Below are 18,352 nucleotides of genomic sequence, written 5' to 3' on the forward strand. Positions count from 1 at the left end.
CTCGCGCGCACGCGCACGCGCACGCGCACACGCTCGGCGGCCGGGCGCTCGAGGCAGCGCGGGGAGCAGCAGGGGGCTGGGCCGGCGGAGCCGCCCACCGCCGCGCGCGCCGCCCCGAGCCCCACGCGCAGGCGCACGCGCAGGCGCGCCGCCCCGAGCGGCTCCCAGGCTCCCAGGCGCGCGTCGAGCCATGGCGGGCCAGGTAGTGCGTCGCCGCGCTCCGGGCGAGGGCGGCGGGGAGGCGGCGGCGGCGGGGTGCCGCTGGCCTCGGGCTGGGGGCGCGGCGGGGCGACGGGGCTGCGGGGGCCGCGGGGGTCCGCGCGGAGAGGCGGGCGGGGGCGCGGCGCCTCCTGTCCTCGCCTCGCCTCGCCTCGCCTCGCCTCTGCTTCCCTCTGCTCTCCCGCTCCTCTCTTTTGGGTTTCGGGCCACCCCCGGCGGTGCTCAGGGGTGACTCCTGGCTGTCCGCTCGGAAGTAGCGCCTGGCAGGCACGGGGACCCCATGGGACGCCGGGATTCGAACCGACCGCCTTGGGTCCCGGATCGGCTGCTTGCGAGGCAAACGCCGCCGTGCCGTCTCTCGGGGCCCGGAGCGCCTCTTGAACTCGGCCACTTTCTCCGAGCCAGCGGCTCCACGTCAAGTCCGCCTCTGACCGCCCGGCGTCGGCGACCTTCGCTCCGTCAACGAGTGTCCAGGCACGCGGACCCCGGCTTCCCGCGGGGCGCCGCCAGCCTGGAGGAGGCATCTCTGCCCGCACAGCCAGGAGAGAAATCCCAGATTGCGCCCAACATCCAGATAACACAGCACCAATAGGGATGCGTTTTGGACAAAACGTCGCGGGGCAGCTGGCGAGGAGGCCCCGGTGGTAAGGCGCCTGTCTGCCTCGCCAGCGCTGGCCGAGGACGGACCGCGCTCCCCTCTCAGGCCTCCCAGAGGGTGCCCAGAGCCAGGAGCGATTTCTCAACGCACAGCCGGGAGTAAGCCCTGAGCGCCAAACGGGTGTGCCCCCCCCCCCCAAAGAAAACGAACAGACACAAAAATGAAATGTCACGCAAACGGAGCCCAAGGACCACAGGAACAAAGCACTTGGGGTTCATGCGCCTGCCCTGGATTGGATCCCAGGCAGGATGGGCGATGTATTCCAGAGCTCAGATCCAGCAGGTCCGGAGCTCTATCGGCTGTGGCCCCAACACCAAGATTGTTTCATTTAACTAGGTTCCAGTTCATCAAAAACACTACCAGCTTGTAATATGCAATATAGTTTAAGGATATGGATCTATTTTTGTTCTAAGTCTTCATGCTCGAGGTAGAACACCAACAGTTTATCTTGTTCACAATAGTCTCAGGTGACAAACGACTCATATTGGACAGTGTCTTTAAAAGAGGTTGGTTTTTTGTTTTGTTTTGTTTCTGTTTAATTCGTTGATACTGCTTTTGGGCTTTTAAGGGATTTTTTGTTTGTATTTGGGCCACACTCAGCTGCGCCCAGAACTTACTCCTGGTTCTGTCGTCAGAGATCAATCCTGATAAGCTCAGGGGACCTGATGGGGTGCTGGGTATCAAGGAAGGCAAATGACTGATCCGAAGACCTCCAACCTCTTTGATGCTTCTTACTTCTCTTCCCCGAAGTTTTGAATCGACCAGTTACTACACATTTCAAGCATTTCCATTCCTTGGATACTGCCTGGCCTGCTGAATCAGTTTCTTGGACCCTGGATTCTTTTTGTTGCTGGTTGGTTGGCTTGGTGCTAGGGATTTCCCCAGGGTCTCACCTAGGCAGCACCCTTGAGCTTTATCCCTCGCCCGAACTCGGTGGTAGTCAGACTGCTTGTTGCCAAGGATGATGCTCAAGGGTCCTTCCTGGTACACTCAGGGAACCCTTCAGTACCAAACCAAGCCCACGCTGCTGCATACAAGCAACGCATGCCGCCAGAATCCTGAACTTAGCCAAAGCCTTGTGTTCCTCGTTCCTTGTGTTCCTTATCGGTTTCTGTTTATGCAGTGGAGAGGCTCATTAAATATTTGATCAGTGAAACTTTTGAACAAAAGGAGCTTTTGTATCTGATCAAGTAGACATTTCATCTTTTTTGGCATTGTATTTTGTTTGGAGGAGCGGGCTGTTCCACCCTTGGTACTCAGTGGCTACTTGAGCTCTGTACTCAGAGGTCACTGAAGAGCTCAGCATTTTGAAATATCGCCCGTCTCAGTGACACATTTTTAATGAGTATAGTGTGATTTCTAAAAAACAAACAGTTTTTCATAGCACTTAAAAGTATATTTCTTTGTGACTATAACATACTTTCTAAAATCAGCATTTACCAGACTCTAAATGTACTAATATTGTTTATTGTTTGTTCAGAAGGATAAACAGTTTGCTCTTTTTCTTCTTCCTCCATTTCAGGTGATCAAGTGCAGGGCTGCCATTGCCTGGGAGGCTGGAAAACCTCTTTCCATTGAGGAGATAGAGGTGGCTCCCCCAAAAGCTCACGAAGTTCGAATTAAGGTAAAAAGACATCAAAGGCTCTGAAAAAGAACAACTAGTTCTCCTGATGTCCAAAGCCTCTGGCGCCTGGAGAGACTCATCCTAAAGAATAGTGTCAAGGAGAGAAAAACTGAAGGTCAAGAAACCTTGTCCCTTTCTTTGTAGCTTTGATGTTGGTTATCGTGCCCTAGCCCAAGGATCACTAGTAGTTGGATTTTTTTTTTCCTGTGACCTGGCCTTGTAGGCCTCCCTTTTTTCTCGATCCCATAACTTTAAATGTGTGTTGACACTTTGAAATTTTATAAAAGAAGAAATGTCTTTTGGTTCTGTTAGAGGGTACTTTAAGATTTTGGGATAGGGTCCTGATTATAGCAATCAAGAAATTTAGCTTTCTTAGAGAGTTTCGAAATGTACTAACCCAATGTGCTTACAGGAAATTTATTGTTTCAGCACTTAAGAGAAGTAACTGAGAGAAGCATATTGCACGAGCCCGATGGATAATTTTAACATTTTATTGTCTACTTCTTTTGATATTCTTTAAAATAGTGAATATTGGGGCCATAGTTAGTACAACCAGTAAGGAACTTGTCTTGCACACAATCAAACCAGATTTAAAACTTGAGACTGTCTGTGATTTTTCCTTAACCTCAGCAGTATTATCTCCTGTATGCTGAGCCAGGAATAAACACTCAGCACAGCCTGCTGTGGCCCAGAAACCAAAGTAGTAAACTTTGGATAAAACTAATATTCTGGGAAAATAAGCCCTTAATTTGCTGAATTGGAGTAACTGGTATCCTGTCCTACCTCCAAACTCATATAGAGTACACATGCCAGCCAGGAACCACAATTTGACCAAAGTCAAGCTAACATTTTTAGCCTAGATCCAGATTGTGGATCTGAAGTCTTATCATGGTTAATATATGGTTAATATTTTTCTTTAAGTTCAGAAATTAAGCTTTTTATTAACATTTCTACTGAGAAAGAAAATATTTTGAACTTAGAAAAATGAGTGTATCAAGTACTCGTCTGGAAAAATGCTAACAGGTCAAAGTGTTGGGGCTGGAGCAATAGTACAGAGGGTAGGATGGCACATGGCACATGGCCAACCCAGGTTCAATCCCCCGGGATACAATGCTTCTGGGATTTAGTCACCTTGGAGGAGGGCAGGCTGCTGAAAGAACGTACCTCTCAGCAACAGTGTTTTATAAACCATAGCTATTCAAATAAAAGGGGGGAGGAGAAAGGAAGGAAAAAGTGCTAGCCATAACTCAGTTCCCTCGGCCCCCAGAGGCACTAATAATACCTTGTGGCATTGTTCCTCTTTTGCATAGGCACATTAAAATGGGAAAATATCGCAAATGCAAACAAGTTCTTATCTAATAGCGATTGGAACACATATTTTGTAATGCATTTCGGCCTTGTACCCTGAACATTGGCATAATGACTTAGCTCAGACCTCAGAAGAATGAGCATTGCCCATACACCTCTGAACCATTGTGCATCTATGGAACCCACCACAATTGTCCTTAACACCACCACGAAGCAAATCTTTACCAGGGAATACCCTACCACTACCCTGGCATTGCCTTACTCCAAAGAATGTTCTCTTAACATTCAGCAACAGCAACAACCTGCTTGCATCTAATGGTGAGATGAAACTAGAGAATGCTCCATATCATCCTGACTTCAATGAAAGAAATGCACAGAAACCGGAATCTTTAACTTACAGAAACCTGACACCAACAACAGCTAATGTTTGAAAAAATTTCACCGGGACCACAGACTCCGGGCTTGGACAACCTGTTATGCCAGGAACCCAGTCAGTCTTATGCCAGAAAACTTCAGGGATAAGGTCTCCTTGTATTTAGGCCAAGGCTTTTTTTTTTTTTCTTTCCATTTCCCCCATATTTTCCTGGGCCTATGCAAACAGCAACAATTGCCACTCTCACACAGTTAGTACTATATTTTTTTAACTCTTATCCTCTAAAAAAAATAAAATAATACAAAAACAAAAAAGAACTTACTAAACTTTCTGCTGGTGCTTTAATAAATTTATTGTGATTCAGTAATTTTCAAAAATATTCTTGCTACTGAACTTTTCAATTCTTTCTCTTCCATCTCTTTAGTTTTTCGTTCAGTTTTCTATTTTTTTTAAATCATGTTGCTTTTGGTCTTCCAAAAGCATGTATTATGATCAGTTATGTCAATTATGTAATGCATTTTCTTTAAATAAATAAAAAATGCAAAATGCATGCTAGGGCTGGAGAGATAGCATAGAGTTAAGGCATTTGCCTTGTGTCCAGAAAGATGATGATTCAAACTGGCATCCCGGGCCCGGAGAGATAGCTCAGCAGCGTTTGCCTTGCAAGCAGCCAATCCAGGACCTAAGGTGGTTGGTTCGAAGGCGTCCCATATGGTCCCCTGAGCCTGCCAGGAGCAATTTCTGAGCATTAGAGCCAGGAGTAACCCCTGAGCGCTGGCAGGTGTGACCCAAAAACCAAAAACAAAAAAAAAACAAAAAGAAAATCAAAAAATTGAAATGGAGTCGAATTCTTAGTTTTGGCACAGATCAACAATCTTGCTTTTTTTCAGAAATAATTGATGTCTTGTTTTAGAAATCATATTTCCTAGGACTGAAGAGATAGTAGAAGATTAAGTCGCATAGATTGTACATGCCTACCCCTAGTTTGATCCCCAGCACCCAGTGATCCCAAACATCACCAGATACAGCCCTGGAAACTCGAAACTCCAGCACTGCTGGTTGTGGCTTTGGAGGGCCCCCAATACCTTAGAGGTAATGAGGTGGCCCAGGAAATCCCTGGACAACAGGTCTGAGCAGCACCTCATCCCGGGCCCTTATATTGTACTCTCAGCCTACTTGACTGAGAAGTGCAAGAAGGACCCCTCCTGAGGACTGCATGAGAAGTTTCCCCCCAAAGAAGAAAATAGATTTTCCAGTCAGGAGGTATAAGTAATCTGAGTGGGCTTGCCTTCTCTCTACACAAGTAATGGTCCTCTGAAGACCTGAAAACATAAAACCTGTCTTCATTTTTTTCTTGCTAACAAGCATTGAGAAAATAGATTTAGTATTCCTTTTATATATATGTGTGATATATATACCATTTTATGACCTATTAAAAATACTGCAATTCTAATCGTTAAGTGCTTGCATCGTTAGCATTTCACCTTTTTTAAGAGGTATAAGTACATCTTGACTTCATTGAAATAAGTGATCTCTTTTCCCTGTTCTGTATTCTACTATGAATTGCAGACACATCCATAAACACACATGCTCTTTATTTTAATATCCTGCTAGATTATTGCTACTGCAGTTTGTCACACTGATGCCTATACCCTGAGTGGGGCAGATCCTGAGGGGAGTTTTCCAGTTATCTTGGGACATGAAGGTGCTGGAATTGTGGAAAGTGTTGGTGAAGGAGTGACTAAGTTTAAGGAAGGTAATGTACCACTTTATACCACTTGTTACATATTTGGCTTATGTTTCTGGGGGGCATTTCTGATTAGCTACTTGATGTATAGCAAAGTATATTGTCAAGAGTGATTTTATGGGGCCGGGCGGTGGCGCTGGAGGTAAGGTGCCTGCCTTGCCTGCGCTAGCCTAGGATGGACCGCGGTTCGATCCCCCGGCGTCCCATATGGTCCCCCAAGAAGCCAGGAGCAACTTCTGAGCGCATAGCCAGGAGTAACTCCTGAGCGTCACAGGGTGTGGCCCAAAAACCAAAAAAAAAAAAAAAAAAAAGAGTGATTTTATGGGCCCGGAGAGATAGCACAGCGGTGTTTGCCTTGCAAGCAGCCGATCTAGGACCAAAGGTGGTTGGTTCGAATCCCTGTGTCCCATAGGGTCCCCCGTGCCTGCCAGGAGCTATTTCTGAGCAGACAGCCAGGAGTAACCCCTGAGCACTGCCAGGTGTGACCCAAAAACAAAAAAAAACAAAAAAAAAAAAGTGATTTTATTCCTGCTCTAGGAGGCATAAACATTTGAACATTTTTCATCTGATATTTGAAGACTGCAGTCCATCTGAAACTCAAAACTACATTTTGAAAGTCAATTTTATTCAGCTAACAAGAATTTTAAAATCTGCATCAGTGAACAAGTATTTTTTTTTTTTTTTTTTTTTTGGTTTTTGGTTTTTGGGCCACACCCGGCATTTCTCAGGGTTTACTCCTGGCTGTCTGCTCAGAAATAGGTCCTGGCAGGCACGGGGGACCATATGGGACACCGAGATTCGAACCACCTTTGGTCGTGGATCGGCTGCTTGCAAGGCAAACGCCACTCTGCTATCTCTCTGGGCCCAAAGTATTTTTTTTTTTTGCAGTTTATTTATTAATTAATTGATTGGTTTGTGGGCCACACCCAGCAATGTTCAGGAGTTACTCCTGACTGTGCTCAGAAATCGCTCATGGCAAGCTCGGGGGACCATACTGGATGCCAAGAATCAAACTGGGTCTGTCCCGGTTTGGCTATATGCAAGCAAATGCCTTACCACTGTGTCATCTCTCCAGCCCCAGTGAACAAATACGTTGATGTCATCCAATTGCTGTTAAGAGTTTGATTTAGATTCAAATTTTCGAACAGGTTTTGCTGTGGTAGGCAGTGAATTTTGAATATATATTTATGCATGTAAAGATCTAAGTCTTGGGGCCCGAGAGATAGCATGGAGGTAAGGCGTTTGCCTTTCGTGCAGAAGGTAATCGGTTAGAATCCCGGCATCCCATATGGTCCCCTGTGCCTGCCAAGGGCGATTTCTGAGCTTAGAGCCAGGAGTAACCTTTGAGCGCTGCTGGGTGTGACCCAAAAAACAAAAAAAAGATCTAAGTCTTGAAGTTACTATTTATGCATTATCCCTTGAATTGTCAGGAATGTGGACTTTCAGGGAATGATGTCAGAAATGGATGTGGAAACAGATCATTATTTACCTAGACAGGGGTCGGCAACCCGCAACTCCAGAGCCGCAAGCTTTGCTGCAGCTCCATCAGCAGGGCCGATAGCAGGGGTGCGGGGAGCAGTATCACTTAAATATTTTAATTGGCTGTTAATTTGCACAAATACATGTTTTACATTGTTCTGTGAAAAGGTTCTTTTTTTCTTCAGATCAACAGCTAACTGCACGATCCTGTATATAGCATTAAGATAAGGAACAATGTATGCAGTGCTATATTTGTTTTAAATATCGCAATGGTTTTGCATTTCCCAGGGGTTTTTTTTTCCTTCAGAAATGAGTCCAAGTAGCTCTTACGTCTTAAAGGTGACCGACCCCTGACCTAGGATAATACATTTGCATTTATTTTCCAGGTGACACTGTCATACCACTTTATATTCCACAGTGCGGGGAATGCAAATTTTGTCTAAATCCTAAAACAAATCTTTGCCAGAAGATAAGGTTAGTATTTTTATTTAATGAGGGGAAGGTCTTTTTTAGTTTTAGGGGGTTTTGTTTTGTTTTTTTTTTCTTTGATTTTTGGGCCACCCCTGGTCGTGGTCAGGGAGCCATATGGGACATCAGGATTCAAACTCAAGTAAGCTACATGCAAGTCAAGTGCCTTACCCACTGTCCTATCCATCTCTCTGGCTCCTTTAATTCTTTAAGCAAGAGATAATATTAATGAAGGTAATATTGGGGTCAGAGCAATACTAATCTGCAATCGGGGATCACTCCTGGAAAGACTCAGGAGACCCTATGGGAATTGAACCAGGGTCAGCCTTGTGCAAGACAAGCACCATACCTGCTGCACTGTCATTTTGGACCGAGAAGAAATGATCTGAAGCCATTTTTCTATAACATTAGACCAGGGTCAGAGGGAAAGTACAGCAGGTAAGGCACTTTACTTGCATGTGACCAGCCCAGGTTCAATCTTTGGTACCCTATTGGCCCCGCGAACATAGCTTGGTGTGTCCAAAACCAGCCCTCCTCCAACAAAGCTGCACCATATTTCAAAAATAATGGCATGCTTAATAAATTAAGTTAGAGACTAGAGAGAGAGCTCAGTGGGTGCTTTGCATGGACATAGTATCCTGAGCATCACCAGGTATGGTCCAATCCCCTTCCCTAAGAAAATGAATCATTTTACTGTCCTTGTGATTGAAATACCCTTTTATATTTTGGGCACAACCAAAAACATTCTGGGACTGCTTTTGACTTTGTTCTCCTAATGACTTTGTTCTCCTGATGATAGTGCTATGGATTCAAACCAGGATCTAAAGCAATTAAGGCTCCTTCCCTATACTATCCAGCTCCACATTTGGTTTTGATGTTAAAAGTTAAGAGTTTTCTTGGGTTTTTTTGTTTTTGTTTTTTTTTTAGTTTTTGGGTCACACCCGGTAGTGCTCAGGGGTCACTCCTGGCTGTCTGCTCAGAAATAGCTCCTGGCAGGCACAGGGGACCCTATGGGACACCGGGATTTGAACCAACCACCTTTGGTCGTGGATCGGCTGCTTGCAAGGCAAACGCCGCTGTGCTATCTCTCCGGGCCCAAGAGTTTTCTTATATGTGTGTTTTAAACGATGCATCTTCTGAAAGAATTAGCCAGTTGGTCATCTGGTTATTTGGATGTTCATCAGCTTACCTGGATATTATTTATATAATCTCTGCTTCTGTACTGTCTAGTTTAGGTCTATGAAGTAGTATTTGCTGAGTCTTAACAAGTTGTACCTGTTGAAATTATTTCAATACACTTAATAATTAAGATCCAGAAGGATACTGAATGCAAGAGAAATAGGTTAAGATTATAAATCCTGGGCCCGGAGAGATAGCACTATGGCGTTTGCCTTGCAAGCAGCCGATCCAGGACCCAAGGTGGTTGGTTCGAATCCCGGTGTCCCATAGGGTCCCCCGTGCCTGCCAGGAGCTATTTCTGAGCAGACAGCCAGGAGTAACCCCTGAGCACCGCCGGGTGTGGCCCAAAAAAAAACAAAAAAAAACAAAAAAAAAGATCCTACAAAGTTTGGGGAAGTGAGGCAGAGCAATCGTTCAGCAGGTAGGGCATTTGCCTTGCATTGCTAGCTATGGCCCAAACAAAAAGAATCCTAAGTCCTAGAGTTTCAAGTAAGGGTTGGAGTCATAGTACAGTGCCTTGCACATAGCTGACCCATGTTCAGTCCCCGGCATTGTAATGGTCCACCAAACACTGCTAGGAGTGATCTCTGAGTGCAGAGCCACACCACCAGGTGTGCCCCGTCCCCCCCAAATTAAATAAAATTAAATAAACAAAAATCCTTTAAGGTATTCTTTTTCTTCCTTTTTTGGTGTTTGGGCCATACCCAGCAGCACTCAGGGGGTTGCTCCTTGGCTCTGCGCTCAGAAATTGCTCCTGGCAGGCTCAGGGGATTATATGGAATTCCAGGTATTGAACCTGGGCCTGTCCAGGGTCGGCCACATATGCAAAGTAAATGCCCTACTGTAAATGAGATATTTTCAAATGGTACTATATTAAAACTTAAAAGTTTGCCCTTAGTACGTGTATGTGACTCTTTGTTAGTCCTTTGTTGTTATTTTTATTGATTTGTTTTGATACATTTTAGGAAGTCTATTTCAATTTTGCCTTTTACTTTTTTTTCCTTTAGAGTCACTCAAGGGAAAGGGTTGATGCCAGATGGAACTAGCAGATTTACTTGTAAAGGAAAGACGGTTTTACACTACATGGGAACCAGCACATTTTCTGAGTACACAGTTGTAGCTGATATCTCCGTTGCTAAAATTGATCCTTTAGCACCTTTAGATAAAGTCTGTCTTCTGGGCTGTGGCATTTCAACTGGTTACGGTGCTGCTGTGAACACTGCCAAGGTGAGAGAAAGAAATTAGTTCCCACATTTAGTTTAGGACAATGAAGTCTCACCTTCACTAAAGAAGGCTAGGAATTGCCTTTATTTGTTGTTATCTTAAATAGTTGATAGATTGTCTTTTGTGTTAGGTGGAGCCTGGGTCTACATGTGCAGTCTTCGGACTGGGAGGAGTTGGATTGGCAGTTATCATGGGCTGTAAGGTGGCTGGTGCATCACGGATCATTGGTGTGGACATCAATAAAGATAAATTTGTGAGGGCCAAGGAGTTTGGAGCCTCTGAATGCATTAACCCCCAGGACTTCAGTAAGCCCATCCAGGAAGTGCTTATAGAGATGACCAGTGGGGGAGTGGATTATTCCTTTGAGTGCATTGGTAATGTGAAGGTTATGGTAAGTTTGTTGGACTGTTTCTTTGGTGGCAGAATTGTTATTTTAAGTGTGGGGGTAAAGAAGACACACCCAACAATCCTGGGGAACAAACTAAGTTTTCCATATGCATTGCTTGTACTCCAGCCCTTTGAGCCACTTCCCAGGCCTAGAAATGCTTTTCTCAATACAATTTCGTCCATTAAGATTAAAATTTGGGGTCAGTGAGCTGGAGCACATGCTTTACCTGCAAAGCTCTGGGGTTAGTCCCTAGCCTCGATTGAACCCCCAAGTACTACAAGGAGAATGCCTACCACAGAGCTAGGAGTAAGACCCTGAGCACTGTCAGTTGTCAAAATAGACTCAAAAACCAAAAAATCCTGGGCCCGGAGAGATAGCATGGAGGTAGGGCGTTTGCTTGCATGCAGAAGGATGGTGGTTCGAATCCTGGCATCCCATATGGTCCTCCGAGCCTGCCAGGAGCGATTTCTGAGCGTAGAGCCAGAAGTAACCCCTGAGCACTGCTGGGTGTGACCCAAAAACAAAAAAAAAAAAAAATAAGAGGCCGGAGCAGTGGTGCAATCCATAAGGTGTCTGCCTTGTGCGTGCTAGCCTAGGATGACCCTGGTTCAATCTCTTGGTTTTCCATATGGTCCCCCAAGCCAGGAGCAATTTCTGAGTGCATAGCCAGGAGTGGCCCATGAGCATCACAGGGTATGGCCCAAAAACCGATAAATATGGGTTAAAAATTATTTTAGGGGCCGGAGCAATAGCAAAGTGGGTAGGGCATTTGCCTTGTGACCCCGGTTCAATCCCCAGCATCCCATATAATCCTTGACCCTTCCAGGAGTGACTTCTGATCACAAAACCAGGAGTAATGTCAGAGCGCCACCAGGTGTGGCCTAAAAACAAACAAACAAAACATATCTTTTTATTTCAACTTTGCAAAAGAAAAGTCTCAAGAAAATAAAGAAAAAAATTATTAAATAAAATTTGGGAAATGTACAAGAACAGCTCAGAGAAAGATGAAAAAAAATGTTTCTTTGCCTTTCAGTGCTTGCTAAGTCTTAGATTATATTTCATTATATAAACAGTCAAGAGTGATGCAGCTAAAGAGAAAATGGGTTTTGGAACCTAGATATACATCCTCTGCTTAGAAACCTTGTGTTCTCTAAACATAAATTTGTTTGTGTATAAAATGCATGTGGACACATGACTGAAGTTTGACTTGTCATTTTGTCTTTTGTTGCTTAAAGACTTTAAAAAGTTAAGATAGTTTTTTTGTTTTTTTGGACCACACCCAGTGACGCTCACGAGTTACTCCTGGCTTGGGGGACCATATGGGATGCCAGGGGGTCGAACTTCGTATGTCCTAGGCTAGCACTGGCAAGGCAGACATCTTAGCGCTTGCACCACCGCTCCAGTGTTTACTTTTTAAAATAGCAAATAAAGCTGGGCCGGAGAGATAGCACAGCAGTAGGGCATTTGCCTTGCACACAGCAGGTCCAGGATTGTTGGTGGTTCAAATCCTGGCATCCCATATGGTCCCCTGGGCCTGCCAGGAGCAATTTCTAAGTGCAGAGTCAGGAGTAAACCCTGAGCGCTGCCTAGTGTGATTTCCCCACCCCCCCCCCCCACAAAAAAAATTTAGAAAATAAAGCTTTAAATTTACTGTTTATGGTAATAGCCAAGCTAGTAATTTTTTTAATATGTTAAGGCTCTTGCCTACATGCAACTGACCAAGGTTCAATCCTGATACCCACATTTATTCCCCCGAGTCTCATTAGGAGTAAGCTTGAGTACAGATCCAGGACTAAATCCTAGCACAGCTGGTACAAACCCCAAATAAAAATTCCTGTAGAGGGCTAAGTCGTTAGCTCAAAGGGATAGCTTTTATAATAGGCTTCAAGTTGATCCCTATGACATCCCCTGCTCGTGGCCAATGCTGAAGTGGCAGCCAGGAGATAGACATTTGAGCTCACACATTTTCCACACACTAGTTAAAATTGGTCCAGAAAATTAAATTCAGATGACAAATTCAGCTAGTAAACTTTTTAAAAAGAACTATGCTGGGGCCAGAGATAGAGCACTGCCTTGCATACAGCTGACTCAGGTTCAATCCCCAGCATTCCATGTGGTCCCCCAAGCCTGCTACGAGTGATTTCTGAATGCAGAGCCAGGAGTAATCTGAGCGATACCGGGTATGGCCCAAAAGAAGAAAAGAAAAAAATTAAACACCTACCATCCTCTCCCCTGGAACTTTCTAGGAAAGTGGATATATCTTAGAGCAGTGTCTGATCTGTATGATGGTTCTATTTGCCTGCAGAGAGCAGCACTCGAGGCCTGCCACAAGGGCTGGGGTGTCAGCGTGATAGTGGGAGTCGCTGGTTCTGGTGAAGAAATCGCCACTCGTCCATTCCAGCTGGTTACAGGCCGCACGTGGAAAGGCACTGCCTTTGGAGGTAACTGGGTGCAAGAGGAATGAGGGTGTTTTGTCATTTGTTACTTCTACTAGTGAAGTTTGAATTCCATACTTGTTTTCTTGTTTATACCAAGAGTTTCATAAACTGTCTTCTCATGTAAAGTTATTTTTAATAAATTTTAATTTAATAAATGTTTTAAGATTTTGAACACGGTATTTAAAACAGTATTCACTCAGAGCTGGAAAGGTGCTTTTGCCTCTGAAACTAAGGACAATTGTTATGTCCTTAGAGCTTAGTCACTGAGGAAAACTTTGGGGACAGGATAGGAGTGTGTTATCAGCATCCTTATGAAAAGTGCTGTAATCAGATTGGATAAATAGTACAGCAGGTAGGGTACTTCTCTTGCACCCTGACCTGGGTTTGATCTCCAACACCCTATAAGGTCTCCTGAGCCCACCAGGAGTAATCCCTAGCATCACTGTGTATGACAAACAGACAACAACAAATATGGTGTCATTATCTGGACTGGCGTCCCAGGTGGTCCCCCTAGCCAGGAGCAATTTCTGAGCACATAGCTAGGAGTAACCCCAGAGCATCAAAAATAAAACAAAACAAACAAAAAAAACAAACCGTGATTCTTGGGCTGGAAAGACAGCACAGCACAGAGGTAAGGCTTTTGTCTTGCACATTACCAACACAGGACGGACCCTGGTTCAAATCCCAGCATCCCATATGGTCCCCCGAGCCTGCCAGGAGTAACCCCAGAGCACTGCAGGGTGTGACCCAAAAAAACAAACAGAAAAGTACGTGATTCTTGGGGCGGGAGCAATAGTACAGTGGGTAGGGTGCTTGCCTTGCTTGCAGCCAACCGTGGTTAAGCCTCTGGCATCCTATAAGATAGAAGTGAGCACTGAGCACTACCAGGAGTAATTGCTGAGTGCAGTCAGTAGTAGCCCTTAAGCATTGACAGGTGTGGCCCCAAACAAAATAGTATACCGTTGTTTTTTTTTTTTTTTTTTTTGGTTTTTGGGCCACACCCGTTTGACGCTCAGGGGTTACTCCTGGCTATGCGCTTAGAAATCGCCCCTGGCTTAGGGGGACCATATGGGATGCCGGGGGGATCGAATCACGGTCTGTTCTACGCTAGCGCTTGCAAGGCAGACACCTTAGTTCTAGCACCACCTTCCCGGCCCCTAGTCTAGCAATTAACATTTTTGAATATATGCTTTCTTTTAGGGTGGAAAAGTGTAGAAAGTGTTCCAAAGCTGGTGTCTGAATATATGTCCAAAAAGATAAAAGTTGATGAATTTGTGACTCACAATCTGTCATCTTTAGACCAAATTAACAAAGCCTTTGAACTGATGCATGCAGGAAAGAGGTAAGTGTAGATGAAGCTGGTGATGTCAAATCCCAAGTGAGTAGAGTATGCTTACAGATTCCAAACCTTTCACAAGCCACTTGGGGGGGGGGGGGGAGAATAGTCTCATTTTTGGTGGGAGTGGGATATTCAGAGGTGTCAGCTCTGTGTTTTGGAAGGAAAATAAGATGTGTTCTAGTTACTTAGCTACAGGTAAGCAATTTCATTAGCTTATGGTATAGAGTGGAGTGATAATAGGGGCTGAGAAAGAGCCAAAAGGCGAAAAATTAGTTCTTGTGATTTTAAAGATAGCATTTAAAATCTGTTCATTGTTTTTCTTACAGCATTCGAACTGTTGTGAAGCTTTAGAGTCAAGAGAGATGGCCTCAGATCTTAGTTGTGGTTGCTGGAAGCACAGGTGGAGCCCTTCCAGAGAGGCCCTCAGTAGCTCCCTCTTGAGAATAATGTCTATAAATTCACACATCTATAATCAAGGACAAGGTTAATGCCATCATGTTTTCTATACTCTACGTGAATAATGGCTAGGTCACTAAGGAATATTTTTAGCACAATAAAGTCATTTCTGCATATGTGTTATGTGCTGGCTTGATTTTGAAGGTTCCTTGCCCCATGATCTTCGTTTTTAAAAGAAAGATGAAGTAAAATAATTGTATCTCAAGCCTTGTCTCAGTGGTCTTGGTGACTTCTTCATTTCTAAGTCTGAGGCTTCTTACTGAAGAAAATTTTACCTCAGCCAGTAGTGGCAGTTAGTCAGCCTACTTCCGCATCTGGGTCTGTTCTTGGACAGATGCCACACCTGGTTCAGATTTACACACATGCACTTCTATACCCACTAAGATGACCTCCTGACCCACAATTGAAACAATCTATGTGAGCATCCACAGATGAGCTGTTTTCCACTTCATGCTGGATTTGCTTCCTAAACTGTATTTTTACTGACAACCCTGTAAAATCCTTGTACAATGGAGTATCATTGGACTGCAGAGTTTAAGCTAGAATTTAGATAATTCCAGTTTTTAGTCACCAACATAATACAGATGTGGCCTCTGGCAAGACTTTGGGGTAAGTGCTGAACCTGGTGGACAAAACACCCTAATTTCTCCCAATCTCTCCTCCCAGATGATTTCTTAAGATGTGCTGGAGAGTATAGTGGGTAAGATGTGTGCCTTGCACACAGCTGGCCTGGATTTGATCCCCAGTACCCTTATTGTTCCCCCCAAGTCCACCAGAAGTGATTCCTAAGTGTACCCTACCCCACTCCACCCCCCACACAAATATTGAAAGAGAAAGATTTAGTATGTAACCATCACAGCCAGATGTTTTATGTTCACAGGGATCACAAGGGAAGGGATTGGGGATGAAAACAAATGAAGCAGGCCCAGAGAGATAGCACAGCGGCGTTTGCCTTGCAAGCAGCCGATCCAGGACCAAAGGTGGTTGGTTCGAATCCCAGTGTCCCATATGGTCCCCGTGCCTGCCAGGAGCTATTTCTGAGCAGACAGCCAGGAGTAACCCCTGAGCACCGCCGGGTGTGGCCCAAAAACCAAAAAAAAAAAAAAAAAAAAACAAAAAAAAAAAACAAATGAAGCAAAATCTGCCAAGTTCTCAAACTTATACTGACCATCATATGTGACCATCATAACTCCCTAGTATGACTGCATTCTAGACCCCAGCTATGGAGTCTTCTGCCAATTGTTATGAGATATAATTCTACAGGCTTCTGTGAGTTTCACAAAAGGTGGGCATTGTAAGAACTATTTCTGGTACATGACACATAACATGCCACGGCTCCTAGATTTAAAACTTTGAAGGAGGCTGGATCAAGGCATATGCCTTGCACACGATCAACCCGGGACAGACACGGGTTAGAGACGGTCCCAGTTCGATCCCCGGCATGTCCCCTGTGCCTGCCAGGAGCAATTTCTGAGCACGGAGCCAGGAGTAACCACTGACTGACACTGGGTGTAGTCCAAATCCAAAAAAAGGTAAAATTTTGAAGGAGACAAGGACTAAAGACAGTTCAGCAGGTAGGGCATTTGCCTCAAATGCAGTAAAACTGGTTCTATCCTAACATCTCATGGTCCTCCAAGCACCACCAGGAGTAAGTTTTGAGTCACAGTATGGGTGCTCAGAAACTGGCAGATTTCCATTCCTTTCCAAAAAGAAGTGTTCACTTAGGAAATAGGGTGAAGTAACAACTGAGTAATACTGGAGTACAGAGCCAGGCTTATTAACACTTGAGCTTTGCTGAATGTAGCTTAAAAAGGCAAATGATTTCCTAAATCCTCTTCCTATTTAGAAACTGATGGCAAGTGATATAGAGGAAGTGATGAATGGATTCTTATGTACCTTATCCATTTTACTGGCAAGACAGGTATAAAATGCAAAATGTTTCCTTACTAAATTACAATCTTATGAGCCAGAGAAAAAATACCATTGATAGGACATTTTCCTTGCACATGGCCAACCCAGGTTCAATCCCCAGCATCCCATAAGGGCCCCCAGAGCCTTCCAGAGATTACTAGTAGAGCGCAGAACAAAGTGCTCGAATGCCATAGGGTGTGGCCCAAAAACCACACACACACAAAGTACAAATATTACAAGCCTATGGAAGGGAGGGGGTGGTGGAGACTTAAAATGTTAAGGGGGATAATACAGTGTGATAGCTACAGAGTGATGGGGGTGTTTGCTTTGTACACTGTTAGCCCTGGTTTGATCTCCGGCATCCCATTTGGTCCCCTGAGCACCATGAGGCATAATTCCTGAATGCAGAACCAGAGTAAATCCTAAGCATCATGGGTATGGCCCCAAAACTAAAAATTTAAAAAATCTTTTCATTATTGACTTCTTTTGAAAAGTTAACAAGGTACTAAAACTAGATGTTTTTTCATTCAAATCTAGTAAAATCAATAATTAGTCAATTAAACTGGTATCCATATTTTAAAGTCTCCCCCCAAATAAAGCATTACCAGTTTGATGTTATCTTGTAACAAAGACACTGCAACCAAAAAAATTTCCTTTAAGCCTAAGTTCTAACAATATATTGAAGAAGCCCACAACACTGTTCTTCATTCATCGTGGAATGCTGCTCTAAATATTCAGCATTCTCTCATCTAAAATCTCAAAAGTATGTTAATGAGTTCTGCTGAACTAACATGGTCCTAGAATAATTGAAATAAAACTTGAAAAGTTTTTACTCAAAGGGTCATACATTTATTTTAGATTATGAAACCAGCTACCTCTGAAATCCCAAACTAAATAAAAATTAATGTATAGTGCAATTACCATTCAAACTTTTTAATCTCCCTTTACACATTATATTAACATTCATCTTGCAAAGCATTCCATACACAAATATTAATTTTGATAAAAACATTACACACATACCCCCAAAAGTCTATGCCAGATTCAATCACTTTACTAATCATCAAAATAATAAAAGTAATGAAAACATAATTCTTTTAAAGGTCTGAGGCACTCTGGGAAAGATGTTTATGTCATGATCATACCCAGGAATCAGGTACTCGAATGATGACACTCTGATAACTTCCTTGGGTACAAACTTCTCTTTGGACTGAACTACCGAGAAGAACACATACTGGGTAGTAGGGGTTATTGCCAGTCAAGTTCCCAGCTGTGTAATGGTCACCAAAGTATGCATCACTCCTGTCTTCGCTAACACATTTACTCACGTTAGGATCTAATAAACATCTGATTACTCACAGCTAGTTTGGAAATGTCTTTTCCCGTAACATTCCCAAGTGCAAGCACCACCCCCTTCTCTGCATCTCTCACTTTGCAGATGACATAAAATACAAAGAAAGGGAATTTTTTTCCTCCCATGCTGACTAGAGGTCTGCATTATAATCCTTGAGCTCTGATGACATGGAGCATGACTTGTTTTT

General features: G+C 44.0%; 1 protein-coding gene across 3 annotated transcripts in view; it reads left to right on the top strand.

Annotated features, from left to right (window-relative positions):
• The window catches only part of ADH5 (alcohol dehydrogenase 5 (class III), chi polypeptide), a 167,643-nt gene extending 152,629 nt beyond the window's left edge, over positions 1 to 15,014 (top strand). For all 3 annotated transcript variants that reach the window (XM_049785290.1, XM_049785292.1, XM_049785291.1), the window contains exons 3-9: positions 5,797 to 5,938; positions 7,795 to 7,882; positions 10,063 to 10,282; positions 10,410 to 10,670; positions 12,973 to 13,108; positions 14,306 to 14,447; positions 14,771 to 15,014. In XM_049785290.1, the coding sequence (XP_049641247.1) occupies positions 5,797 to 5,938; positions 7,795 to 7,882; positions 10,063 to 10,282; positions 10,410 to 10,670; positions 12,973 to 13,108; positions 14,306 to 14,447; positions 14,771 to 14,795 (1,014 nt within the window). In that variant the 3' untranslated portion in view covers positions 14,796 to 15,014. The remainder of the gene's footprint in view (positions 1 to 5,796; positions 5,939 to 7,794; positions 7,883 to 10,062; positions 10,283 to 10,409; positions 10,671 to 12,972; positions 13,109 to 14,305; positions 14,448 to 14,770) is intronic.
• Positions 15,015 to 18,352: the final 3,338 nt, after the last annotated feature.

The sequence above is a fragment of the Suncus etruscus genome, chromosome 13 (genome assembly GCF_024139225.1).
Source record: "Suncus etruscus isolate mSunEtr1 chromosome 13, mSunEtr1.pri.cur, whole genome shotgun sequence".
NCBI lineage: Eukaryota > Metazoa > Chordata > Mammalia > Eulipotyphla > Soricidae > Suncus > Suncus etruscus.